This window comes from Canis lupus, chromosome 12 (assembly GCF_003254725.2).
Source record: "Canis lupus dingo isolate Sandy chromosome 12, ASM325472v2, whole genome shotgun sequence".
Classification (NCBI taxonomy): Eukaryota; Metazoa; Chordata; class Mammalia; order Carnivora; family Canidae; genus Canis; species Canis lupus.
The window spans coordinates 37,142,268-37,170,102 of record NC_064254.1 but is presented as its reverse complement, the minus strand read 5'-3'; the positions used below and the strand labels follow the sequence as shown (position 1 = coordinate 37,170,102).

At 38.7% G+C, this 27,835-nt stretch overlaps 1 protein-coding gene across 2 annotated transcripts in view; it reads left to right on the top strand.

Moving 5' to 3' along the window:
• FILIP1 (filamin A interacting protein 1) overlaps positions 1 to 27,835 on the top strand; it is a 206,958-nt gene that overhangs the window by 135,493 nt on the left and 43,630 nt on the right. For both annotated transcript variants that reach the window (XM_025444791.3, XM_049092255.1), the window contains exons 3-4: positions 4,112 to 4,285; positions 10,429 to 10,607. In XM_025444791.3, coding sequence (XP_025300576.3) covers positions 4,112 to 4,285; positions 10,429 to 10,607 — 353 coding nt within the window. The remainder of the gene's footprint in view (positions 1 to 4,111; positions 4,286 to 10,428; positions 10,608 to 27,835) is intronic.

Sequence of the window (27,835 nt, the reverse complement as noted above, 5' to 3'; positions counted from 1 at the left end):
TTGTTGGAGTCTTACGGTTTTCTGTTTATAGCATCATGTCATCTACAAATAGTGAAAGTTGTACTTCTTCTTTACCAATTTGAATGCCCTTTTTTTTTTCTTGTCCAATTGCTATGGCTAGGACTTCCAGTACTATGTTGAATAAAAGTAGTGAGAGTGGACATCTTGTTTTGTTCTGATCTTTTGGGTAAAGCTCTCAGTTTTTCCCCATTGAGTATGATTTTAGCTGTGGATTTGCAGAGATTTTAAATCACATGTCCTGGACTACACCAACATACCTGTTGATTCAAAATCTGTAGGTTTTTAACACAGTAAATGAATGATCTTCCACCATACAGACTTGATCATGTTACTGTCCTGCTGCTTAAAAATTCCAAGGCTTCTTACTATTCCATGAGAAAATGGAAACTTACCACCTGATTTATAAGGCTTTTCCTGAGTTGCCTATTATTTATCACTCTAGCCTCATGTTTTCCAGCCCATGCATCTACATCTGTTTGGCTTTTGCCTACAGTTTTTCCTTGGCCAAGAACACTCTTATCCTAGCTACCCTCTCTCTCTGACTCAAGTACTCACTGTGAGATTTTTGGGTCACATACTCTATGAAGCCTTTTCCTTGGCTTATATTCAAGTCACGTGTATTTTTAGATGAAGTTCTTAGCCCCCTGTATCTCCTCCCTCCTAAGGCTTATCATGTCAATACCTTTCAATTATTTGTTCATATCCTTCTAGACTGTAATCTCTGAGGATGTGATTATATCTCCAATACTGAGCACAATGCATTGCCCAAAGTAAATGTGCCCAAGTATTTATTAAGTGAATGATTCGATTTAACTCTTTTTTTGAACTATGCCACCTGTTGTGGCTCCACCTTTTCTGACTTTTATTCTGCTTACCCCCCCATTCCCCGCCCCCCCCCCCCCCCCCCCCCCCCCCCCCGCCCGCAGCAAAGCCCAGATACCCTCTGTTGACTTTATAAGATAATCACACACTCACCTGGGCTTTGCAAGTAGCTCTCTGCTGCCCCCATATGTTTTTAATCAGTTCCTTATGCAGCCAGTTGAAACAACCCCTTGCTCCATCTGGTGCAGTTACAGTTCTGCAGGGACATTTTTGTTCTTGGCTTCCATATGCCTCCCTTGGCACAAAGAGGAACTTGTAGGATGGAATAAAAGAATGTGACCCCTCTGTGTCTGTTTTTATACCCTAATCTCATATTTATTCTCCTTCATCATCAGAACTAAATAATTGAACAATATTATTTAATCTCTTCTTTCTCTGACCCCTTTCCCTTTTCTAGAGTCCTCCTCAAAGTATTCTTCCCTCTGGGTCCTTTTACATATATTTAAATACAGTGGTCTATTTAGCAGTGCTCTAGCACCCTAAGAATTTAACTACTTGCTTCTCATAAAGCTTCTGTGTGAAAACAGTAATTTTTAAGGACAGGAATCTTCTTACCTTTTGTATTTCATTCTTTTATATAAAAATTAAGTTTTGGGGTACCTAGGTGGTGTAGTCAGTTAAGATTCTTGGTTTTGGCTCAGGTCATGATCTCAGAGTCCAGGATTAAGCCCTACAAAGGGCTCTGCACTCAGCATGGAGTCTGCTCAAGTTTCTCCCTCCCTCTTCATCTACCTCTGCCTCTCCCCTGTGCATGTTCTCTCTCCAATAAATAAATAAGTCTTAAAAAATAATAAGAAGTTTCTTGAAATGGAGATTAAGGTCATTTTATCCCCAAAATGTAGGATCTTATTTATATAGATTGAATCATATATTTAAAGTAGTTTAAAAATGTATTGTTATTACATAGCCATTTCATTAACCCATTGATTAAGCAGACACCACAATAATAATGATTGATTTACTGTATTAAACTACTTTAAATAGCAGTGATTTATAGGCAACATTTGTATTCCTTCCAGGATTATTATCATAGCAATTAAAAAGCTTTTAGTAGGTTCATGATGAATAGTGTGGTTCTGAATCTATAATGCAGTGTTATATCACCATAGCCTCTTTTTTCTTTGGTAATTAGTGTCTAGGGTAATTAAACTAAGAATGAAATGTGTGGTATATGTAGCATATCACAGTTTATACAACTCAAGCATAAGCACATTTTTAGAGAAAAAAGTTGTTTCATATCAGCAGGAACAAAAGAAACTGTTTTCTTCTAAGAGAATTAAGACAATTTTGTCACGAAGATAGATACCAACAATATTTACATGTTTTTAAACCGCGTAGGTTAAACTTTTAAACTGAAATAGCTACCTATTTACATTTCTAAAAGCTCCTTATTTATCTTATCTGCCTGAAAACCATTAACTAATGACAGACCTTATGTTCTTCAGTCTAGGGCCACTTTCCACAGAATGGAGTAATGCCTTGCACAAAGGTGCCTGGCAAAAGGGATAGATAGGAGTGAAATACAGTCCTTTCTTTCCTTGCTAGGTCAGCTGCTACTCTGATTCAGGCTATATCTCCCAGAGGAAGTGGGCACCTTTTTCTAAACTGCATGAAGATATTGTACAGGATAGCCTGGTACTATATCTATGCTTATGTTCTTTCTGCATGGAAACACAGATGCCTTTCCATTAAATTATTTTCTGACTTTAACATTCTTGCCAATTCTGAACTACTAGTTTCTTCAAAATTAATACTTTCCATTTTTTGTCTTGAAATGAGCACATACAAATGTGGCAGAGACAACATGGGAAAAATCTGCAAATTCCAGTCTATTGATGTTTCCATAATAAATTAGTCTTTAGCCATCTTGAATTAGATTAATTTGGAGACAATGAAAGAGCAATAAAAGTGGGAAACCTTAAGAAAGACGAACTTTATAATGGTCCTGTCTTAGGGCTAACTAGTTAGCTCCCTTGTTTAGAATACCATGATAATGAGCCAGGTTTATGATTTCAAACCCATAGTTAGTATAACACAGGGAAAAACTCTATTGTATTGCCATAGGCTGAAACTCTTGCCCAGAAGTTTGTTCTTTGGTATACGTTCGCATGAAGTCAGGATACTTTATACCCATCACCATTACTGGAAAAACAAGTCTATAACCATCTGGGAGTACATTTAGCAAATGTCAGCTCCATCATAACTAGAAAATTCATCACTACTAACCAGCAGAAAATACATCCAGATGTATTTGCATTATGTGATGAGATCCATAGTCAATTTGTTTTTTTTTGTTTTTTTTTTTTTTAATTTTTTTTTTTATTTATTTGTGATAGTCACAGAGAGACAGAGAGAGAGGCAGAGACACAGGCAGAGGGAGAAGCAGGCTCCATGCACCGGGAGCCTGATGTGGGATTCGATCCCGGGTCTCCAGGATCGCGCCCTGGGCCAAAGGCAGGCGCCAAACCGCTGCGCCACCCAGGGATCCCTCCATAGTCAATTTGATATAAAACCTATAATCATGTGGTTTTCTCAAGAGCTCGACAGGGTGCTGAAGTTTTGCTGAGAAACCAAAACAACAGCCCTGACCCTACCAACTTGACTCATGTGGTTGGTAGTCTGGATGTTATAGGAGTTAAATTTCACCTCTGGTGTGAATACCTTAGACTGAAAAGGCCAGTCCAGCACCATGTGAGTTCCTATCCATGTGTTTTTGTACAAAATGAATCACTTGATGAGAAACAGGAACTCACTAATAAAAGCTGTTTTTGTTAATTACACATAGAGTTATAACTAGAATGGGGAGAGCAGGGTGTTATTTTAAACCAATTTGAATACTACATTGAGAGCATAAATAGAAAACTAAAAAACTTTAAATTGTCCTTGACCCCATGTGCACTGAAATGGGGTAAGTATCCCAGGTGCTCTTGATTAAAAGCACTCAGAATCTCTTCTACTTAGATAAAGCAATTTTTATGTAGTTAATATTAGCACAAATCCTTTTTCTGCTTGCCTGCTTCCTAGCAACCTGAAGCAGACTATCTGCTTGCCAATTTGCTTTTGATAAAAAATAAGAACAAAATACCCAGTGAATTTGCCAATAGCCCCGAAGAGATGGGGATGTGTTCAATAAGCTTTATGTTGATTTTGTGAGTCTGGTATGTGATTTATGTTGTCAACTGTCTGACCTTGCTGCACTCTACCACAGGCCAGGGAAGATGTGATCCACATGCTGAAGACAGAGAAAACCAAGCCTGAGGTTCTAGAGGCTCATTACGGGTCTGCAGAGCCAGAGAAAGTGCTGCGAGTCCTGCACCGAGATGCCATCCTAGCCCAAGAGAAGTCTATAGGAGAAGATGTCTATGAGAAACCAATTTCAGAGGTAAAAATACCACATCAACAAGTTTCCCTATTTAAGGGTACCTCAGAGTGATGGCTTCACATTCTTCCATTCTACATGCTTTAACATTCTTTCAAAGGCAAAATTTTTATGATACACTAGTATAGAATTAAAGTGTAATTAAATAATTCATGAATTATAGTGGATACATTTCAATGATAAGAATTTTAGAAGCATTTCCTTAAATATACTTAAAGCCTGAACCATACTTCTCATGTGATTATGCTAGTTATAAGCTCTTGCAGTCTTGTTATTCTTTTATTTCTCTAAGAGATGATATGTGTAAAAAATTTGAAGTGCTTATCAGTTTTGGCATTGAGTTGTCAGGAGCATTATCAAATTGATAACCTAAATTTAAGTTGATTATTGATATTATATTGATGGAAATTTTATTATTGATATTTATAAAGGTACTGTGTTTTAGTATCTTATAGACTCGGTCATAATTAAAATGGTGTCACGTGAGTAACTACAATGCAATGGCTGAGGTAAAATACCAATGGAATACTTAGGGCAATTCTTTAAGATGAAAGGAAATCTAATAGGGCTATATTTAATCATTTTATATAAGATTGTATTAGGAACTATTTACTATCATTATTAATTTCCCAGGATACTACATGTTAAAAGTATTCTCACTTTGTAATAGAAGTTTGAGGCTGATTTAGGGAAACAATTGCTAGATCTACCATACTCACTTCAGAATTTATGTAAAAAAATTCAGAGATGTGAAATTAGTACCATAAATGAAAAAAAGAACACAGAAATGAAAACTCTGAAGCAATTTATTGTAATGTAACTTTTATCTTATGTCAAGCCTTTGTAGATCAGTTTGACAGATCTCAGATAAGATCTGCTTTAGATGATATTCACAACAGATTGATGGTCCTGTAATTACCTAATTTCTACAAAAAGGTTAAGCTTGAGCTCTTGTTTTCACCTTTGTCGTCTAAAATGTTAAGAGATGATTTATGAGGTGATGCAGTCAACTGGCTGGATCCACCTTCGTGTCTGGAGAGTCTTGGTTACCAGCTAGCTGCATATGGCTTTGGGCGGGTCACTTCAGCTCTCTAAGCTTATTTCCTTATCTGTTAGGTGGGAGTAATCACAGTGTGTATCTCCTAAACTTGTTGTGAGGATTATATGAAGCAATGCCTGTAAGGCTCTTAACACAGTGTCTGGTAAATCCCACATCCTCAATAAGTATTAGCCATTAGCATTTGCTGGGATTTGAGCGTGATATTTGCTCACACCTTTAACTAGTGTCAAACTTGGAGGGGTTGAAGGAGTAAAAGACATAACAAGGTCAAAATATTCATTAAATATTATTATGATAATCACCCAGATTGGTGAACTCAGTTTGGATAATTGATATCATTTAGATTTTCCTAATTCTTTTCTCCTAAGTTAGAGCTTGGGGTGACACCTCAAAGGAGAGATAGGTCTGAAAGCACACACACTTACCCAAAAGCACTGCTTCTAACCCTCTGAGTTTTATGGAAAGTACACACAGAAAAGTGTTTCTGACCTACCTTCAGAAGGTAGGCCTAACCCAAGTGTTCCTATCTCATGAACAGAGGAGTGGAGCAGAAAACACCCAACCTGTGGGTGGTCTTTTTAGAACTGGCTTAGCTAGGCATGCTTTTTGGTTTCTTTCTCTCCTCAACTCACAATCTGAAGAGTTATCCCTCACTTGGGAAGGAGTGAGTGAGGAGGTAGAGAGAAGGACAGAAGCTACTTTTCCCAATATTGACAAAAAGTGAGGTCCTGCTTTGTGGAAGAAATAGAATGCTAGAAGGAGAAAAGATTTATCTTCTACCATATTAGGATTGGGATTAGACACATTTGTGTCTACCATATTAGACACAAATTTTGTGTCTCCTGATCTTTTGGACTTAATAATCAAGTTGTCATTAAGCAGGAGCCAGAATCCTTCTTCCAACTTCATGAGAAATGATCCCAATACAATCACAATACAATTAGCCTCCTGGGACCATGAGTGGATAATCTAACTCTTGTTCTTAGATGCCATGCTGCATGCACCTCAAGCCCAAAAATCACTGCTTATTTTAATTTCCATACCAAATTAGGACCAATGAAGTTATCCAATAGAACTCACCAGAGGTTAAGCAATGAACCCCATGTGGTGGACTCCCTGCCTTTCCAAAATCTGGGGAAAAATCAAGCAGCATATATTAAATCCCCCTGAGCTTCTTTATGAATTAAAGTCCAGTTTATCAAAGTTCAAAATTCTTATGCAAAATTCCTAAGAAATCAAGGTTTCAGTTTCTTTCCTTCCCAGTTTTTATTCTACTTAGCCTTAGCCAGAGGGACCTTAATCTTAAGCATTTTCAAAGTTTAACTACTACATCCTAAAGTCCCCCTGACCCCCTTTTATCAAAGAGTCTAAAGAATTATTAGAACACATGCAATTATCATGATACCAACCTCACATGCCTAAATATTAAAAATACAAGAAAATCTTTGGTTCCACAGTCAATTTATCTCAAGCAAAATGACCCAATATAGTCCACGCCCATGTTACTCTTAGCAAGATGATGATCTCATTTAATTTTCCTTCTACCTCTGTTCAAGTGGGAGCTGTATTTCTAAAGTAGTAGGTTCCCATTTCACTTTCACCATTCATTAATAAAAGCAACCATTCCTCTATGGTTGAACCACAGTTTGGATCCTAAAAACCAAAAGTCATGGACACAGTGTACAGGATTAATGAATCTACAGAGCCCATAGTTATGGAGATGGTCTTCAGAGCCTCTAGACAAGCCACATAGATCCAAGAAAGAGGTTAGCCCACCTAAGTTCTCTCCTGGAAGCTCTATGTAGTTCCAAACAAAATAACAAGAAAAAGAGTATCATACAGCTGATTTCTTGCTACCTATGTTGGTTTTTACATCTAAAATTTAAAATTGAAAGCTAAATCCTCACACTCTAATACTTTATTGCTAAAGAGGAATTTGTGACCTCTGCAGTCACAAGTCTGGGTCTGCAGTTTAGTGTGAAAAACAGTGGCATGCCAGTGGAGCAGCATCCTTTCAGTGCATTAAGAGAGAAAAGACTGTTTTCCTGATTATGTGATCAGTGCTGGGGTCAAGCTGTACTAGTGTAGTTGAGGGGAACATTGCTTACTGAGACCCCAGCAACTGCTCCAGTGAGCCAGCCTCAGGACTGTAGCTGCTGAGAACAAACCAGTCCCAAAGCCCCACATGGACAGGACGTACTAAAGCTAAGGTCTCCCTTCTCCATGGGCTCCCTTAGAATACTCACTATCAACATAAGCTGTATTTCTCCAGATGCCCTCACAGTGTCTATTTTTCTGAGTATCTTAGCTACTCTATGAATAATGTCCCCATCTTTCTCTCCAGCGTTCTTCAAAGAGATTGAGGGGTAACTACAGGAGTTGGATAGATGAGTTAAATAATTAGCTTTATTATTGATCTGAATAGATAGATGAATACCACCGGGCTTTCTATTGCTTTCCCTTCTAGACTTTGGAGAAACCACTTGAGGGGAGTTTGAGCCTTCAGAGCACAATGGACCATTTTATGGCAGGCAGAGCAAAAACTAAGAAATGAAAATGCTGAGCTGCTTATTAGTTCCCTATCCCAAATACAACTATCTTTTTTTTTTTCTCCTTTCCCTTGTTTTGCTTCTTAAATTCTACATATGAGTGAAATCATATGGTCTTTGTCTTTCTCTGACTGACTTATTTCACTTACCATTTTATTCTTTAGCTCTCTCTACATTGTTGCAAATGGCAAGATTTCATTCTTTTTGATGACTGAGTAATATTCCTTTGTATGTATATACCATATCTTTATCCATTCAATAGTTGATGGACACTTGGGCTCTTTCCATAGTTTGGCTATTGTTAATAATGCTGCTATAAACATTGGGATGCATGTGCTCCTTCAAATCAGTATTTGCATGTGCTTTGGGTCAATACCTAGTACTGCAATTGCTGGGTTACAACTTTCAAATAAGTCACCCCTCCTTCCTTAGGGAAGAATGGGGGAGGGTATGAAGAAGCAGGCAGGAATCCCTGGGTGGCGCAGCGGTTTGGCGCCTGCCTTTGGCCCGGGGCGCGATCCTGGAGACCCGGAATCGAATCCCACGTCGGGCTCCCTGCATGGAGCCTGCTTCTCTCTCTGCCTGTGTCTCTGCCTTTCTGTCTCTCTCTGTGTGACTATCATGAATAAATAAATAAAATCTTAAAAAAAAAAAAAAAGAAGCAGGCAGAAGCTACTCTTTCAAATACTTTCAAAAAGAAAGTGGGTCCTACTTCATTCATGATAAAGTAGAAAGGATCAAAAAAGGGAAAGAGTTGCTCTTTCTACATTGATGATGATGATGATATTTTAGAAATACTTGACAAATTCTATAATATATGATGAAAATCACATAGTAGGAAGATGGGAAAGTTCCTGGAGAGAATATTTTATAATAGGAAGATATTCCCATGAAGGAAATCTTTTGTACAAACTGTCCCTTTAAGATTATAGAAATTTATCAGAACACATAAAAGTACAATTTGTCAATTCCTAATGGTATCAAATATTATTAGCCACCAATTAACCTGGTGTTCTCTACCAGTCTGTCTGGTCACCAGCTCTTACACAAAGGGATGGAGATCTGGTCAGAAATGCTGAGGATTATGTGGGTGATGGTATCTCTTTTATTTGGGGCCTCCATTCACAATGGAGATCCCATACAACTACAGAGGGAACCTCAGATCATCCATCTGACTAAGGGACAAATATGGAGAACCAGGGGAAAAACTCTGATGCTGATACCACATGGAATTACTGTGTTAGATTTCAGGGAATAGGTTGTGGATTGAGAATGAATTTTAAATATGTCCGTTTCAACTAAAACAAGGTTCTCAAGGGGTGATGGTAGAGGTGATTTGCCCTCCAAGGGACATTTGGCAGCATCTGATAATAGGTTTGTCACAGTTGAAGGTGGTACCACTGGCACCTATGGGGCAAAGGCCAAGGATGCTACTATATACCTTCCAGTACACAAAATAGCCACTCAAAATAAAGAATTATTTGGCCTGAAATGTCAATAGTACTGAAGTTGAGAAACCCTAAACTATAGTTTGAAGAGGAGAGTAGGATGGGGAACTGTCAATATTGCAAGATTTGGTCCAATTTAACAAACATTTACTGAACACTTACTTTGTTCCAGGTTCTGTGCTTGGCAGTAGGAACTAAACACATAATCAAGGCACCCCTTAAAGATCTTAGAACCTGGCCAGAGAGATACCACAAAAAGTCCTGTAATAGGAGCAACTGAGTGGCTCAGTCGGTTAAGCATCAGACTCCTGATTTTGGGCTCAGGTCATGATCTCTGGGTTGTGAGACCCAGACCTGTGACAGTCTTCACACTCAGCAGGGAGACTGCTTGACATTCCCTCCTCTCCCCACCCACTCCCCACCCCCACTGCCGGGCTCATGCTCACATGCTCTCATAAATAAATAGATAGATAGATAGATAGATAGATAGATAGATAGATAGATAGATATTTTTTAAAGGTCCTGTAATAATATTTGACAGCATCTCTTTTAGTCTGAGATACACGTTCCCTGTTAAGCTCTGAAATCCCCCTAAAACTTAGCATATCTTGAAGAGAGAGGACTGTAGATCCCTCCTATAGTTTTCCTAGAAGTGCATGTAACTGCAAATCTTAAAAAAAAAAGATTGTGTTGATGGTAATGACTTCTCAGGGGAGAAGTTTGGTACAGGTACATGCTGAGCTCTTAATTTTTCTGAGAGCAGGAAGGCTATTATCCTCTTTCTTCCTAAGCATAGGGTTTTGTGCCATCTCACGGAAATGGTGAAAGAGTTTGTTCTCTCAAAAGTTTAGAAGCTGTACCATCTGTTCACAGAAAAAGGGCTAGAAGGCCAGAAGTTACCACAGCCTTATTTGGGTTAGTTTACAAAGCCAGCTGGCCTAGACAAAATGATGGAACGGGGAAGATGACAGAGAACACCAGACTCAATGTTCTCTCCTTCAGATAATAAATCAGTAGACCAATATAATATTTGGAGTCATATGCAAATCAAATAAAATATTAAGCTTGCTCTCATGTTTGTTTACTCAGCTGGACAGACTGGAGGAGAAACAAAAAGAGACGTACCGGCGCATGCTAGAGCAGCTGCTGCTGGCAGAGAAGTGCCACAGGCGCACGGTGTACGAGTTAGAGAGCGAGAAGCACAAGCACACTGACTACATGAACAAGAGCGACGACTTCACCAACCTGCTGGAGCAGGAGCGGGAGAGGTAATGTGCACACATGCCACCAGGCACACTGAGATGCCTGCAGTCCTTTTGCCTCTGCGCCTCTTGTCAAGAATCAACCTAGCATCCAGCGACATCGCAGACAGGTGCCCAGGTTCCAACTCTGATTTTCGCGGGGCTTGTGATCTCAGCAGCTTGTAGAAAGTGAGACAGACTTTCACCTGGAATTATCCATGGGAACAGGTTTAGGGGGTGCACAGGAGTGGGACACCAGATTCCCTGTAGGATGTTCAAAGCCAAATAACTGTAACTGTACAGCTGGAAACCAACCCAGGGAGCTTCTATATGATCAGTGAAGCATCTACATTTGCAAAGCCTCTCTACTCATGTCCTTCTATGGGAAGTAATCTACTTCTACTTCCTGAGTAAGTGGTTGAAATCCACTGATTCAGGAAGACAAATTATTAAGCTTAAACATTTAAAATGAATCCTATTCCTTCGTAATATCACAATTTCACAACAGAAAATCTTTGGCTCGTATAAACTTGTATAAATTGATATTTAGTTTATTTGGTTTGTATAAATTGCTCAATGACTAGAACTATCTGCTTTCTAAGGATCACGTAAATTCAGTGAAAAAGAAACAAAAACAGAACCAACACAAAATTTTAAAAAGCTCTGCATGTTGAGCATTGTTATCTGTCCTGGCAGGTGGGTCTCTCAGACTGGGGATCACCGCATTTGAAGTAGACTCCATCGTGAGAAGCTGTGTAATTAACTCTTCTATGCACTCCAGTTTTTTCAGCATCTTCTTTTTTCTTGTTCTTTCCCTTTTCTTTCCTCAGCTGAATGGTTATGTCTGTGTATTCCACAATCTTTGAAACCAGTGACATTCAATCCTGATGCTTTGAGTTACCAAGTGTGTCTGCTTCTGTGTTTAGGACTTGCAAATTAAGAGCCACCTGGGAACAGCTTTACTAATCCTAGCTTTATTGTATATTTATAGTTACAAAAAAGAGATCTGGTTTTCCAGGATTAGTTTGTTTATAAGAAAAAGCTGTCATAGTAAGAGTAAATAAAAGCATGAAGCAGAACAGGTTTTTGTTCAATTTTTTAAAATATTGGTAATTTTAAAAACTATTGGTAATTTTTACTTATTGGATTTGGCACATCCCTTGGGGAAGAAGAAGTTTCTGGAAAAGAGAACAAAGTTCTCTTTCCTGGAGTGTCATGTACAATACTTTCAAATTCTTTAAACCTGTCTTCTGTTCCCGTAAACTCAGGTTTATCAGCTTCATGTTTGAACAAATGAATGGTCTAATTTGACATTTTTTGGGTAACCACGCAGTGAGAATAAACTCCACTTCCTCAGTCTCTATGAACTTTCCACCCTCAAGCACAGATCTTGAAAACAAAGTTTGATTGACAGTGTAAATTATGAATATTTACAACAGCCCTCTGGTTAGGTGTTCTGTGTTGGCATGTGGTCAGGTAAAGGAGCATAGCTTGTTTGATAGTGACTTCTTAAAAGATCTGAAATCAAATAATTTTGAAGAACACCTGTGTGGATTGTTTTCCAATCATGTTGTAAATTATTTGATATAGAACCAGACACACTTGTCTTTTCTACAGTTTCCCATGTAAGCTAAATGCCCAAGGTGGCACTAGTTCACGTACAGAGTTGTTAGCTTATTTATTTTTATTTTTAAAGAAATTTTATTTAAATTCAATTAATTAACATATAGTGTATTATCAGTTTCAGAGGTAGAGTTCAGTGATTCATTAGTTGCATGAAGTGCATAGATGGAGAAACTGTATTATCCAGATCCACGCTGTTTCCTTTTCTTTCTTTTTCTGTATTGCTAATTTTTGTGTTCTGTGTGAGTAATTGAAATCATAACACACGATGAAGAGCTTTATAGTTCACAAAGTACTTTTATATTATACAATGAGCCTACTCCAGATGTGTTTATTTACTAACTTCAGGTTGATCAACTCTATCTAGATGAACACTTCCAATCCTCTGTACCCTTTTGGAGTGTCTGATTTTACTAAAACAACTCCAGCAACCGTTTCTCCTGAGCAAAGCACTGTGTGGAGGGTTCTCAAAATTGAAGTAAATATTTTTTTTAAATTATCTTAACATGCTTTTGATACTTTGATCTGTAGCACTACTGGGATGCTTCAGCAAACTTTCATGTCTTAGATAAGAATTCACTAAGAGACCTTTGATACTCACTTACATACCAAACCCCCTTAAGGTTTTGAAATCATATTTTTGACTTAACAGGTTATGCCTTAGTGCTTTATATTTTTTGTCTTAAATGTTTTTCCCCTATCAGTCCTCTGATTGACCACCAGTGCACAGTCTGCGGTGGGCACGCCCTGTCAGACATCCCTTATACTAAATCAAACACCCCCACTAGGACCCTGATCCTGATAACTTAAGTTGGAATCCTTGAATTTCTCTGTGACCTGAGGAGTCCACCATGACTGGCTTGCTGAGTTCCCCAGGGCGGTGAAGCCTAGAGGATTTTCTCAAAGGTCAGGCCAGGGATTCCTGCTGCCCTTTGGAAACTACCCTGCTAAATCTGCTTTGGGTTAAATCCTCTTTTTGAAGTAAGCAGTCATAATTAGATCTACTTAAGGGAGCTGGCAGTTTGTTGACCCCCAGGCTTACTTTCCCCTCCCCCAGTCGCCTGGGAGCACCACCACCTCAGGCTCCTGCAGGGGATGCTGGGTTGCGTATACAGAACCCACATTTCTAAGCCTGAGTGGGAGTCCTTCTGTAAGCCAGTTCAAGTCCTTTGTTTCCTTCTTTGTTTTGCACTCCCTTCTCCTTCTCCAGAAAAGTCCCTTTGGTGAGGGGAAAACAAAAAGCCAAGAACTTTACTTCGGAAACAGTTCCCTTTGTTTCTACTGTTGACCATGAGTAAAGGAAGGAAGAAAGTGAGACTTAAGATAAGCCGAGTGGTTTGCTTCCTACGATCTTACCCAACTTCTCCTGCTGAACGTGCAACTCTTCAGGCGGTCTCCACTCCAGATAGCTTTTCATCTGGTGGTGGTGGGGTGATGGAGGGGTGCCAGCTAGGTGGCTTTCTGACTTTCCCCACCGGGGTAGCATCTAGGCGTGGTTCTTTGTAATTATCCTGCTAGAGTTTTTCATTTCCTGTGGAGAAATGGTTAAAGATAACAAAAGGGACCCAGGTATACAGGAGCAGGAGTTGCTAAGCAATCCAAATTCAGATACTCGAGACTAGGAATCTGAGGCTCAGAGCACTGCAAAGGATTTATGAGATCAGTCCCTTTAAGTCCTGCATTCTATGGGTAGTGAAATTGAGGCCCAGAAGAATTATGTAGCTCAACTCAGATCATGGTGCACAGTGGTCTAACACTTTTGTGCAAATGAGTCCCTTGTGCAAAATGGCTCTTTTGTTTTCTCTCTCTGTGTGTGGGCTCCCCACCTCCCTGCTCTTAGGGCCAAACTATGACATAAACTCTTAGAAGGCAGAATGATGGTTATTGGAAGGATATAAATAGAGATATTCAGACCAGTGGTGTCTCTAGACTGTCAAGATAGGATCTATTGGAAAAAGCAGCCTGGGGACTTGTTTGGAGCTAAGTTTGAATAGTATACACAATGCTCTACCTTGGTTGGATTCTGTTTCAGGCAGTTATGATGGGAGACTGATGATGGTTATGAGGGGCTAATTAAAGCCCCCCTCCAAACTACCTCCTTGTTATTGCCACTGACCTAGACCCTGCAAGTATAAAAATAATAGAAGCAGAAATTATTTTTAACTTTTAAGGAGTTGTTAAATTCATCTTACATAAAAATTCCACAAATTAAGAACCTGAAATGGTCAATATACTGTTCTCGGCTTCCTTTATTCTAAGTCAGCAGACTGTGATCATAATTTATTACCATCATTTACTGCATATTTATTTTTACAAATAGTCATATTCCCAAATTAAAAAGAGGAAATGGCATGGAAAAAATGCATTGCTTAACCAGCATTGTTAATAATAAAGCTGGAAATATCGTTCATTGCGTTAGTTAAAAATGGGTAAAGAAAGCTCCTTTTCTAAATGCTACATTGTTTGGTCCATATTTTAAGTCAACTTGACCTTTAAAGGCTTAATTCTGAGCACATGAGATCACCTTCAGCATTTATACTTTATTCTCTGTCTGAACTGCAAGACTTGTGATTTTAATCTTAAGCTTCACTCGGGCTGCTTCAAGAATGTCAAAATAGAACACAATTACATCAAAAAGTGGTCTGAAGCTTAAAGAGAATATTTGAGAGGTATGTGTGTTTGTGTGTGTAAATGACGTGGGGGAGTGCTGTCTAAATCTATAACTGCAGATATAGATTTTAAAGCTTTTGGCTTCTATAGGCTCAGCCACGACTACATAAATAATTACATCATCATATAATATTGCAGCAAGCCTTCCAAGCATAAGTTCATTTTTTTTTTTAAGTACAAATCAGCATCTCAAGAGAAATCTCTTAACTTACAAAGCAGAGAATGCAGGAAGAGGGGCTTGAATGGAAGGGAAGCTTTCAAGCCCTATTTTGATCAACATGGAGAGGAATGGGCTTTGCCTGGTGGCTTGTGGGACAGGCTGCACTATTATACTTGCCTATGCTGGGAAATGACCAGGCAGGGCAAGTTTTCAAAAAGCTTCTCTAGTGGCCTGGAGTCTTGGGAAATAATCCTAGCCCACTTTATAGGAAAAAATTCACACTTGGTTCCCTGGCATAATACCCATTAAGTCTTCTTTTTTAGATTTAAATGCCTTATCTCTAAAATATGGCAATAAATTGGACTTTCCTCGCTGGTAGCTTAGAGAGTCCTAATAAAACACTTTGTAGAAAAAGATTGCGATGATGTGTAAAAAGATCAAGTCAAGCAGAAAGTAATCAATAGATGTAACATTTTTTTTGGTGGGTTTTTTTTTAAAGATTTTATATATTTATTCATGAGAGACATAGAGAATAGATGGAACATATTAACAAAAAACAACTGAGCTCCCTTCTCTGTGCTTAGCACCCTGCTAGATGCTGTTGGATAGTAGAGTTAGTTTTCACTGACTCCCCCAATATGCTGGACACATATACATCCTGTTTAATCCTTGTAAAACTATATGATGTGTAATTACTATCCCTCTTTGGCACATGGGGAAGCAGAAAGGATAAATTCCTTCTACCAAGGTTACTACTAACAGTTAACTGGAAGAATCAATGTTTGAACTGAGTTTATAGTAAAATATAATAACCTTTCTACTTCCAAGTTCCTACCTTGTGATTAAAGTAAATGCTTCATTTCCCCAGTGCATGAAGGAGGAAAAGATGACTTAGAAAGTTGGCCAGTGACTTTGTGGACTACACATCCATTCTGTTGCAGATTCAGATGCCACCTATATCAGTGTTCTCCTGGCCAAAAAAAATTTCTGGGAATAAATACATTTTAAGAAATGAGAAGAATTAGAATTCAGAGACTCAATCACAGAAGGAATATGTTTTACAGTTGATTTTCTGGAAGAATGTCAGGATCAAACTCCTTCCAATTCCTCTTATCCTTGTAATATGCAAATCCTACTTCCTATGGACAAACGTAATTGAAAGGAAAGGGGCTAGCTAGCTCCTAGCTCACAGCTGAGTATTTGTGTTGGAGGATAGGAATAAGTTGGAATGGTGTAAAGGAAGTGATATTACTTTTTTTTGTTTTTTGTGATGTTACATCTTAAAGAGACCAGGCAATTGGCAACTCAAAAAGACAATTTCCTAGGTTGGAAGTTTAGAGTTAGAAGAAGAGTTGAGGTTAATGGAGGTTAACTATTAAGAGGTTAATAGATCCAGGATAGTAACATACCTACTTTCATCCCTGTAGAAGCAGGAGCATGTCACTCATCCTGAAGTAGGCACTCCCTGGATTAAGTATGCTTAGGCTCATTAAAAATACTCTTGGGATTCATTTCACCAGATCCCACTATAAAAAATGCTAGGTCTTAGGTAGATGTGATCTTCCCAAGCTTCATGGCATCCTCATTCTCAAAGTCATTGAGTTAGCAGCTTCTGATCTAAGACTTTTAATCTTAGTAATGTAAATTTAACAGACATACCTAGGAAAATGTGTTATCTGGTCAACAAAATTTTCTGATTAATCAAAGATTAGGATGTAAATTTACTTACTTTTCCTGTTATGGAAAATATTCTCAAATGCATTTTACTTTCCTTTAGAAATGTTCAAATATATCACAAAATCATATTTGATGATTCAGGATCTTATAGTGCTGCTATCTGGGTGGCTCTGTACAATCTCAAAGCCTATTAGATTATATTTAAATCTGAATGTTAATTACTGTTGCATTTTACTATAGGTAAGGATGGTGAAAATATTTTCAAGATCTGAGGGCTAAACCTGGCAAGCTGAGAGATTTAGTTAATTAGATTCATATATGCGTGTGTGTGTGTGTGTGTGTGTGTGTGTGTGTGTTTTAAAGATTTTATTTTTAAGTAATCTCTATATCCAATGTGGGGCTTGAACTCACAACCCCTGAGATTAAGAGTCACATGCTCGACCGACTGAGCCAGGCAGGCACCCCAGGAAGGATTCTAATATTATATAAAGGGGTGGCCACTAGAAAACTGACCACTAGAAAGGAAAAGCATTCAAAGGGAGGGCTTGAGAAACAATACACAAGAAACACACTTTACTCTTTCAAGACTTTTAACACATAAGAATGCCTCAGTGCTGGTATTTGATATCCCTTATTCTAGAAAAGTCCTAAGAGAAGAAAGAATGAAGGACAGTACTTAGATTTTAAATATGAGAAATAAAAAGTGGGAGCTCAGTAATGGGAGCTGATCAGGTTGTCAGAGTCTCTCTAGGCCTGAACGATCATTGCACTGTTCTCTTTCAGAAAGTTTTCAGGAAATTGCCGGTTTCTGAAACTCTTAAGTACTTGATTCACTGAAGAGGCCTTTTCTGAGAGAAATAGAGGCAACTCCTTTCACATAATTGTCATTCTTTCTTTTGTGTCCCATGACTCTGTCAATGCTGGTCACAACCACTTAGACCAGAATCAACTCTCCTGGACAGAGGTCACAAAAGTCTCAGACTCAGACACCTCCTATGCCAGACAGTAACTGAAAGAAGCAGATCCAGCCCTTCAGCACATATTGCATGAGTGGTGGGGACTGCTAGGCTGGAGATAGCATGCTCTGACTACCAGGAAAAGTCACAATTCAGCTCAGGCTGATTGACTCAATTTTAGGTTGTGAATTCACTTGCCACATTGTTGCCAATTTTGATTCTTTAGGAAAAGACAGAACTCTGATTTTTGTAAAATCTTCTAGTTTTTCAATGTTGACTCAAATTCATAAAACAATGTGCAGTGAGCAAAATTCATCTTTTGTCTATTTATTCTCCAATGTGGCTGGTTTGCAACATTTGATAGCCTAAACATTAGGAAGGCTGAAGCCTATAAGGTAAGCTGGCATGAGAACACTGCCAAATGGTGGGTTCTATTTGATCCTCATCAAATAGGACCAACTAACCCATTGAAACACTTTCTTGAGGCATATGAAACAGAAGAACATTAAGACAGAGGAAGCCAAGAAAAATAAGCAGAGATAGAGAAATTCTAAGAGTAAAGAATAGCCATTTCACAGGACTGGGGTTTCAGTGGACACCTGCTTTTGAGATGATGACAAGCATTGTGTCACACTCATTTCTGTTGGGTTGCTAGAACTTTAGGTATATGCACAAAATGAATTATAATATTTTACTTCTGTCTAAGTCTGTTTGGCTGTGAAGAGAGTTTTCTGCATTAATTTATTTTGGGGTATTCTCACTAATAACTCCCATCATCCTAGGTAGTCTGGGTGAGGTGTCCCTTACAACCTCAAAGACCAAGTAATTCAATTATAATATTGTTACAGCTTTGACACTTTCATTCACCTATGCTCAGATATAAAAACCTGGGTGGCTCAGCGGCTAAGCGTCTGCCTTCGGCTCAGGGTGTCATCTTGGAGTCCAAGGATCGAATCCCACATCAGGCTCCCTCTGCCTTTATCTCTGCATCTCTGTCTCTCTCTGTGTGTCTCTCATGAATAAATAAATAAAATCTTTTTTAAAAACTTACTACAATATGATAATTAGATTTTTAACCTAATATTTTCTGTTATCCTATCTCCTGTCCTTATTTGAATAACCAGCCACAAGCAACAACTGTCTTGAAGAAAAGTTGCTGCTGCTGAAAGCGAATCTTGTCTTTAGATTTCAGAAGCAAAGATCTAGGTATAGCCTTAGAAATAATATGTCATCAAGTGGTTCCAGTTTTTATCACCCCTCTTCTTTTCTGTTAGATAAGATTCTTGGAGAAGCAAAAAAGCAAAAGCCATCTATGTTGTTTGTGGGAGGAGATAGTGCAAAAGAGGCTCTGTTCTGAGCTTTTTTGGGGAGTAGAGGGTGGAGAGAGGGAAGGTGAAGAGTAATATAAACCACAGATAGATGTTATATGGATAATTTGAGAGTAAGGATATTACTAATTGGAGTCCAAGGGTGTCTTAGTTTGCTGAGGCTGTCATAACTAATAGACTAGGTGGCTTAAACAATAGGAATCTATTTTCTCACAGTTCTAGAGGCTGAAAATTTGAAATTTGAGATAGGGTGCCAGAATGGTTGGGTTCTGGTGAGGTCTCCCTTCCTGGCTTGTAGATGGCCACCTTCCCACTGTATGCTCATGTGGCCTTTCCTCTGTGCATGTGCCTGGAAAGAGAGAGAATTTTTTTTTTTAAGATTTTATTTATTTATTCATGAGAGACCCACAGAGAGAAAGAGGCAGAGACACAGGTAGAGAGAGAAGCAGGCCCATTCAGGGAGCCCGATGTGGGACTGGATCCGGGTCTCCAGGATCACACCCGGGGCCAAAGGCAGTACTAAACCGCTGAGCCACCTGGGCTGCCCGAGAGATCGATCTTCTTATAAGGCCTCTAATCCTATTAGATTAGAACCTTACCCTTATGACTTATTAACCTTCATTAACTCCCCAAAGCTGCATCTCCAAATATAGTCATATTGGGAGGTAAGACTTCAATATATGAAATTTAGGGAGATACAATTCAGTTCATAGCAAAAAGCATGGCAAAACTTGTGGCTCTCCCTCTAATAAATAATGTAGGAGAAATGGAGTAAATATTGGCGTCTGATATGCAACCCTAATAGAATATCTAGATTTTCCCCTATGTTCCTGAAAGGCCATGTGAATAGATGAAGGATGGCTGGCCATGAGGGTAGAACTGTGACTCATTTAGATCAGCAATCTGAACAGATTGACACCTGAGACAAAAGACCATAGTGTGCATCTCAGAGAATGCCAATATGGAAGGATGATGACTAGATGACCTTTTACCCACTTCTTAATAGTGATAGAACTTAATAACAATTCTGGAAATGGGGTCCTGAAGCCGTAGAATTAATTCAGTAGATCATGATGTGCCTGAGGAATCTTTAAATGTTTTAAGGGAAACCAGATTCAGCTGAGCCTACACAGAATAAACTAGGATAAAGTGTAATGGGAGCCCATAGCAGAGATTACAAGAGATACATAAAAATGAAAATAATTGTATTTCTTGCACAAATAAGTTTGAGGCTTGCAATTAGTACCTCCTTTATTAGTAAAAGAATCCATACATGTGCTAAGGAGAAATCATGTGGCACTGTGGTGGTTCCAGAGTGCAAATGGTTTGTGTCCTTCAGAGGATCATCTGATCTAAGTCAAACCTCTTTAATTATGGTTAACTCCTCCCTGGGTTACTCTAGCTACAGGGTGCTAGAGCCCCTCAAAAATCTGGACCTAGAGACAGTTGTTTTCTCAGTCTCCTGCATTTTATTTGGAGCCAAATAGCTCTGATTTCAAATTCTCACTCTGCCACTTTCTGGTCTGTAAACTTGGACAAGTTAACTAATCCCTCTGATTCTTGTTTTTTTTTTCATCTACAGAGTGGATGTAACTGAGTACCTATCTCATAGAGTTGTTTAAGTTCATGAGATAGTGAATATAAAGCCCTTACCACAAAGTATAGCATAAAAATCAATAGTTTTCCTATTTCCAAATGACAAAATAAACTACATTAAATAGAAACTATCTAGAAATAAACTTAAGAATGTGAAAGATCGGGATCCCTGGGTGGCGCAGCGGTTTAGCGCCTGCCTTTGGCCCAGGGCGTGATCCTGGAGACCTGGGATCGAATCCCACGTCGGGCTCCCGGTGCGTGGAGCCTGCTTCTCTCCCTGCCTATGTCTCTGCCTCTCTCTCTCTGTGTGTGACTATCATAAATAAATTTAAAAAAAATAAAAAAAAAACTGTTTAAAGAATGTGAAAGATCAGGACACCTGGGTGGCTCAGGATCCCGGGGTCCCTGGATCCAGTCCCACTTCAGGCTCCCTGCGTGGAGCCTGATTTTCCCTCTGCCTATGTCTCTGCCTCTCTTTCTCTGTCTCTCATGAATAAATAAATAAAATATTTTTTAAAAAAAGAATGTGAAAGATCTACATAAAAAATTTAAATGCTACCCGGAGATATGAAAAAGGCTAGGACCAATGGAAAGACTTTATTATATTCTAGAACTGGGGACCCAACATCATACAAATATCTCCTTATTTTAATCCATGAATTTAATGTGATCCCAATACAAATATAATCAAGATTTTTCTTAAAGTATGGGAACTAAATTAAGTGATTCGGGCAGCCCAGGTGGCTCAGCAGTTTAGCACCTGTGTTGCGCCCAGGGCGTGATCCTGGAGACCTGGGATCAAGTCCCACGTCGGGCTCCCTGCATGGACCCTGCTTCTCCCCCCTCCACCTGTGTCTCTGCCTCTCTCTCTCTCTCTCTCTGTCTCTCATGAATACATAAATAAAATCTTAAAAAAATAAATGAAGTGATTCTAAAGTTCATGTAAAAAATATGCAAGCAAGAATAGACAAATTTTGAAAATGAAAAGTAGTAGAAAAGTTTCCTTCTAGAACCAAACACTCATTTTAAAATTACAGTAAGTAAAATAGTATTGTATTGGTACAATAATAGATCAATGAGAAGGATAGAAATTTTGGTAATAGATTATAGTAGATATGGAAATTTAATTTTAAATTTAATATATGTTAAAGATGGCATTCCAAATCAGTTGGAAAAAGTTGGGACCCCTAAAAATACTTATTATAGTCATTTTTATGTGCAGTACAGGTTATCTTTCATAAACATGGGAGAAAACGGACTTTATTTTCTAAAAAAGATTTTATTTATCTATTAGAAAGAGAGAACATGAGCAAGGGGGAGGGGCAGAGGAAGAGGGAGAAGCAGACTCCCTGCTTAGCAAGGAGCCCAATGTGGGGCTCCATCCCAGGACCCTGGGATCATGACCTGAGCCAAAGGCAGATGCTTATCTGACTGAGCCACCCAGGCACCCACAAATTCACTTATTTAGAAAGTCTAACCCAGATTTACCTTATAACTTTTGGATTTAAAAAGTTGACATATATACACAAACAAAGAAAAATAATGTATGCCTATTTTCAGTATTAATCAGAGAGCCCTCAGGAAGTATAGAAGATGGGAAGTTCTAAGAAACCATGAAGGGGAGCCTGGGTAGTTCAGTTGGTTAAGCAGCTGCCTTCAGCTCAGGGTCCTGGGATGGAAAATGGGTAGGGATCCCTGCTCAGCCCAGAGTCCACTTCTCCCTCTAACCCTCCTGCTTCCCTACCCAGCCTTGTCTCTTTCACACTCTCTTCCTCAAATAATTAAATAAAATCTTGAGGAGAAAAAAAAGAAATACACAATGAAAATCATTAGGAAATAGCAAATAGTTAGGCTAGCTACAATGGTACTAACAGGCAAATTTTTGGTCAGTTATTACAGCTTCAGAGTCTACCTGAGTGGCAAAAGTATAGTAAATAACTAGTGCTTTATAGTGACAGATTAAAAAAATATATTTTTTTCTGATCAGTACACTGATACTATCAACTGTAAATCAGGTAATTGTAATGCCAGGTAATTGATCAAGTCTGATAGGCATTCTGTAAGTTGGAAACACAACACCCAAGTCTCTTTCAGATCTTTTTTGAACTAACTGAATCATTAGTGAGATGTGTAGTTTCCAGAGAAAAACAACTGCATCTAGTTTGCAAAAGCAACTGGATTCAAAGTGAAATTTTCTAACAAATGGTTGGGTGTTTTGACCCCCAAAATCCAAACTATTTGGATTGAGTTTTTAACTAAGCTGGTAATTTATTACAGTATCGTGGACAAAATCAGGTATTGTAAAGTAATAAGTGAGATTTTTCTCCCGGAATGAAAACCCTTGGGAATGTTGCCTGAAATTGGCAGCATTTGTCATCATGCTAAATACCCGGCAAATTCATACAAATTTGTATACCAAGAAAGAGTTAAGAAAGGAAAGTGCTGGAAAAATATGTTCTCTTAGCACCACAGTGAATATTCAACTCCATCACTTTGATATTTTCCCCTTTTTTCCAGGATGGAAGAAGGTACTCAGATTAGCATTACAAATCCTGGACTCCAGAGAGGGAGTTGGAACTTGGGAAGGTGGTGTTTTCAGTGTTTGGAGATTGCTTCTTTCTGGCTCCTTGACGGAGTATGCACTCTTTTTCCAAGAATGCTTGTGTTTGGAAAGTACTTTGTGGTGGTGAAAAGTTTGAACAGAAAAGATTAATCAAAGGTTGGGTCTTTTATGCTCCGTGCATAACATATTCAGCTCTTGGATGTGAACTCTTAGCCAAGGAACTATTCAAATTATTCAGGGGCTGAATGTGAGCTTCAATTGCAAACACACTAGAGTCAACTTTATTTAATCTCAATCCATTCCTCTTAAGCTCAGAAACACTGTGCCTTAAGAATGTGTTTTATTTTTTTATTTTTTATTTATTTATTTTTTTAAATTTTTATTTATTTACGATAGTCACAGAGAGAGAGAGAGAGAGGCAGAGACACAGGCAGAGGGAGAAGCAGGCTCCATGCACCAGGGAGCCCGACGTGGGATTCGATCCCGCGTGTCCAGGATCGAGCCCTGGGCCAAAGGCAGGCGCCAAACCGCTGCGCCACCCAGGGATCCCCAAGAATGTGTTTTATATTTTCTGCATAGCTCTCAATTTCCTATAAAAGTTTACTTCCTATAGAAGTTTCTATTTATTTTATTCTTAAATGCTCAAGAAAGTACATGTATCTGATCTGAAATGTGAAGGGAACTGGAAATGGTGGACTATGGCCGCTCTGCATCCTGTGTGCTGTTACAAGGGAGCAATGCTTTGGTCTACCCAGTCTTTCTCATCTGTTACAATTTCAGCAAATCTTGTATTCTAATTATAGACATGTTCTTACTTTACCCACTTATTTACACCTACCATCCTTCCTCCAATATTCTCTGATTTACTCAGCTCTCTAAGGCTCACAGATTTGTCTGACTTCTGGAATCTGTAACATTTGAGAAGTTTGGGATTTTATTTCTCCCAAGGAAGGAGGCACAATTGTATACAGAGCTACTGCCCAGTCTTAATACACCATTACTAAACCTCCAGGGAGAGATCATGGAAGAATGTTCTCTTCTCCTCACCCCCCCAACCAAGGAATGCCAGTGCAGTGCTTTTATCATATCCTATGATTTCTCCTTGCTTGCCCACTCCGGCTTACCAGTGCATTCACTTCTTACAGTTCTGGAGCACAACCTCCTCTGCAGCAAAAAATGCCTCCTGAGATAAAAGCATATTGAATTGGCAAGACCAGTAATCGCCCATACTTGAGAAACCTCCCACTTACCATATGCTAAACTAGATCTTTATCAAAATGTGTGGGAAACAGGTTCTATCTCTTCTTTTCCGGATCAATTTGAAGAAGGAGCAATGGTGAGAAGATTTGATTTTCAGAGCCACTTGCTCAGGTCATGTTGCTCAGGGGCAACCAGATGCTCAAAGGATGATGGGAACCTGGACACTGTCTCTGGGTTCTAGCACTCTAAGAAGTTCTGATTGTCTTAGAAGATCCCCATTCAGTGAATTTAGGACTTGGCCTATGAACTCGTAAACACAATAATACTTTCCACATGCATTAAATTAAATTAGAGTATACATTTTAGTTAACACATGCTACAAAGTTTGAGAAAGGAAGAGCCTCCGTTTGACTGAATGTCATTCATAGCAAAGAAAATTACTAATCCTCTTTAAACAAAAATGTTTATTTAATTCATTGAGTAAATAATAATTGAGTGAATGTCCATACTTGACCAGCCCATTTATATGTTTAGTAGACTTCTCAAACTGAAAGTGTCTAAAATGGAACTCCTGGTGAAATCTCTTCCTCTTATGCTTATCTCAGTTAACAGTACTTTCATCTAATTATTCAAGCTAAAATGCAAGCAATCATCCTAATCCTTCTCTTTCTCTTAACCTTCCAAACATAACCACCAGTAAGTCATATTGATTTTGCTTCCAAATTATATCTGGAATTTGTCCATTTTTTTTCTGAGAACCATTGCCACTGCCCTAGTCCAACATAAAGTTGTATCTAAGCCACCATCCCCTGCTTGTCTGGGCTACCACAATAGCATCCTTTAGACATCTTCTTTCCACTCTTGCTCTCCCTGTGCTCAAGTTCATTCTCTACATATTAGTCATATAAATCAGATGCTTCAGAATAAAATTCAACTCCTTACCATGCTGTGGCAAATTGGGCCAGGTCAGCTTGCTTTTTTCCAATTGTCAGATCTTATTGGAAGATCTTGGTAACTAATGACAAATGATATATCACAATGAAAGCAAGTCTCCAAACAAATTTCACCACAAATATAGTTATTAGTAAGCACTACTTGTAAGTTTGGTAAAGTTTCAGCCCTCTGACCTATAGACATACTGACAAGTTCCCTGCATGAAAGGTTCAATTTGGCAAATGCAGCAATATTTTAGCTGCAGGATCAACTAAATTTCTGGTTAAATCAGGTGATAGAATCCTCTGCTAAGTTTGAGGAACCAGATGAAGGACTGTGTCTCGAGCAACATTCCTGAAGACCTTGAGCTACTGGGTTCACTAGTTCCTTACATCTATCCATACAAGGATGGAAGCCCCCTTGCATCTTCAACTACTCATTTTGATGTGGAAAACAAAAGCAAAAGAAAAAATCAAATTTCCTTACTGCTTAAAAGTCTTGAAATAGGCAATGACCTTGAAATAGGCAGAGTGACCTTCCTCTAGGAACTCCGCTGCCTTGATTTTAATACTTTGCTAAGAGCAAAAGGCAATCTTAGCTTAACATTATCTCAACCTCCAGGATCCTGTAAGTCTTCTTTAACATATAAAAATTCCTTTGAAAACTTTCTTTATCTCAATCCTTCCAAGATATATGTTAACAGTCATTCTCCAAGCATATGGCCCACTGATACATATTTGAAGGGTCTCATGACTGGGTTTTATTAGACAATATTAAATGACCTTTCCTCACCAGAGCTAGCCCCTCAAGGTCCTGGAAACCTTGCTTCCAAAATTCCTTAGAGACTTCCGCTATTCCTACCCCCTTCCCAATGTGAAAGTATGTAATGGGCCACTCCTCATGACCCCAGGGCTGCTCTTTCTACCCAGAAGTCCTGTCCCTGGGCTTTAATAAAACCACCTTTTTGCCTCAAGGACTTCTCAAGAATTCTTTCTTGACTGTTCACCCTGAACCCCAACATTTCCGTATCAATTTCACCAATTAAACAATGATTCTTCACTTTTCTTATGCCAAGTAGAGGAAGGACATAGTGGTACACTTTGAAGCCCTTGTATCCTATCGGAGCTCTCTCTGGAACACATATTCCAGATTCAGGTGGACCTTGTAACTCTCTTCTTTTGCTCTCCATGCTTTGGTCACACTGGCCTTCTTTCTGTGTCCAGAATCTCCCACACTCATGTCCACTTTAGGCCTTTGTGCTTGCTGCCTCTGTTCTTTGCATGGATGTTTCCTTTGATTCTTCAGCTTCAAATGTCAATGCCTTAGAGAAGGTCTTGATTGAGCAGGTCTGTGCCCTCAGTCACCTCCTTTGAAAACACTCTACTCCCTTTCCTCAGGGTATGTATCATTTTAGTGTGACCTCCACCAGAATAGGGATCTTGTTTATACCACATTCTCAGGATCTAATACAATGCCTGGTCCCTGATGGGCAGCCAATTAAGAATGGATGAATACAGTAATTAGCAAGGAAATGCAGATCAAAACCACAATGAGATATCAGTTCACACCTGTTAGAATGGCTGTTATAAAAAAGATACATGATAATAACTATTGGTGGGATATGGAGAGAAGGGAACCCTTGTGTGCCACAAGGGAACCCTTGTACCCTTGTGTGGTACAAATGTAAAATGGTTCAGCCTCTATGAAAAACAGTATGGAAGTTCCTTAGAAAATTAAAAATATAACAGCAATCCTACTTCTGGGTATATAGCCAAAGGAAAATAAAACAGGACATTGAAGAGATATCTGTGCTCCCATATTCACTTCAGCATTATTTAGAATAATGAAGATATAGAAACAACCTAAATGCCCATCAATGGATGAATGGATAACAAATTCGTGGTATAAATATATACACTGGAATACTATTCAACTATAAGAAAGAAGGAAAGCCTGTCATTTGCAACAACACAGATAGACCTTGAGGGCATTATGCTAAATGAAAGACAAAGAAAGACAAATACTGCTTGGTATCACTTATATGTGGAATCTTAAAAAAAAAAAAAAAAGTCAAACTAATAGAATAGGAAAGTGGTTACTAGGGGCAAGAGGGGTGGGGGAAATAGGGAAAGACTGGAAAAGTGGTACAAACTCTCAACGAAAAGATGAAAAGGTCTGAGGAAATGATGTGATACATAGCCACTATAGTTGTTAACACTATTGTATAATTGAAATTTACTGAGAGTAGAACTTCAAGGTTCTACTAAAAAAAAAAAAAAGATAACGATGTGACACTTTAAGTATCATATTGTCTTGTCACTTATATCTCAATAAATCTGAAATTAAAAAAAGAGAATACAAGATACTTCTCGAATATAGAAAGACCCAGAAAGATGTGGTCCCTGTGCCCTGTGCTTCAGGATATAATAGTAGGACATTTCTATTTTGACTCTAAGAAGGGCTCTATGACCCATTTAATCATCTCTTCTGGGTTCCAAGAGGCTCCTAATAAGTGATGTCATTTAGCCAGGGAATCTTAACTAATTATG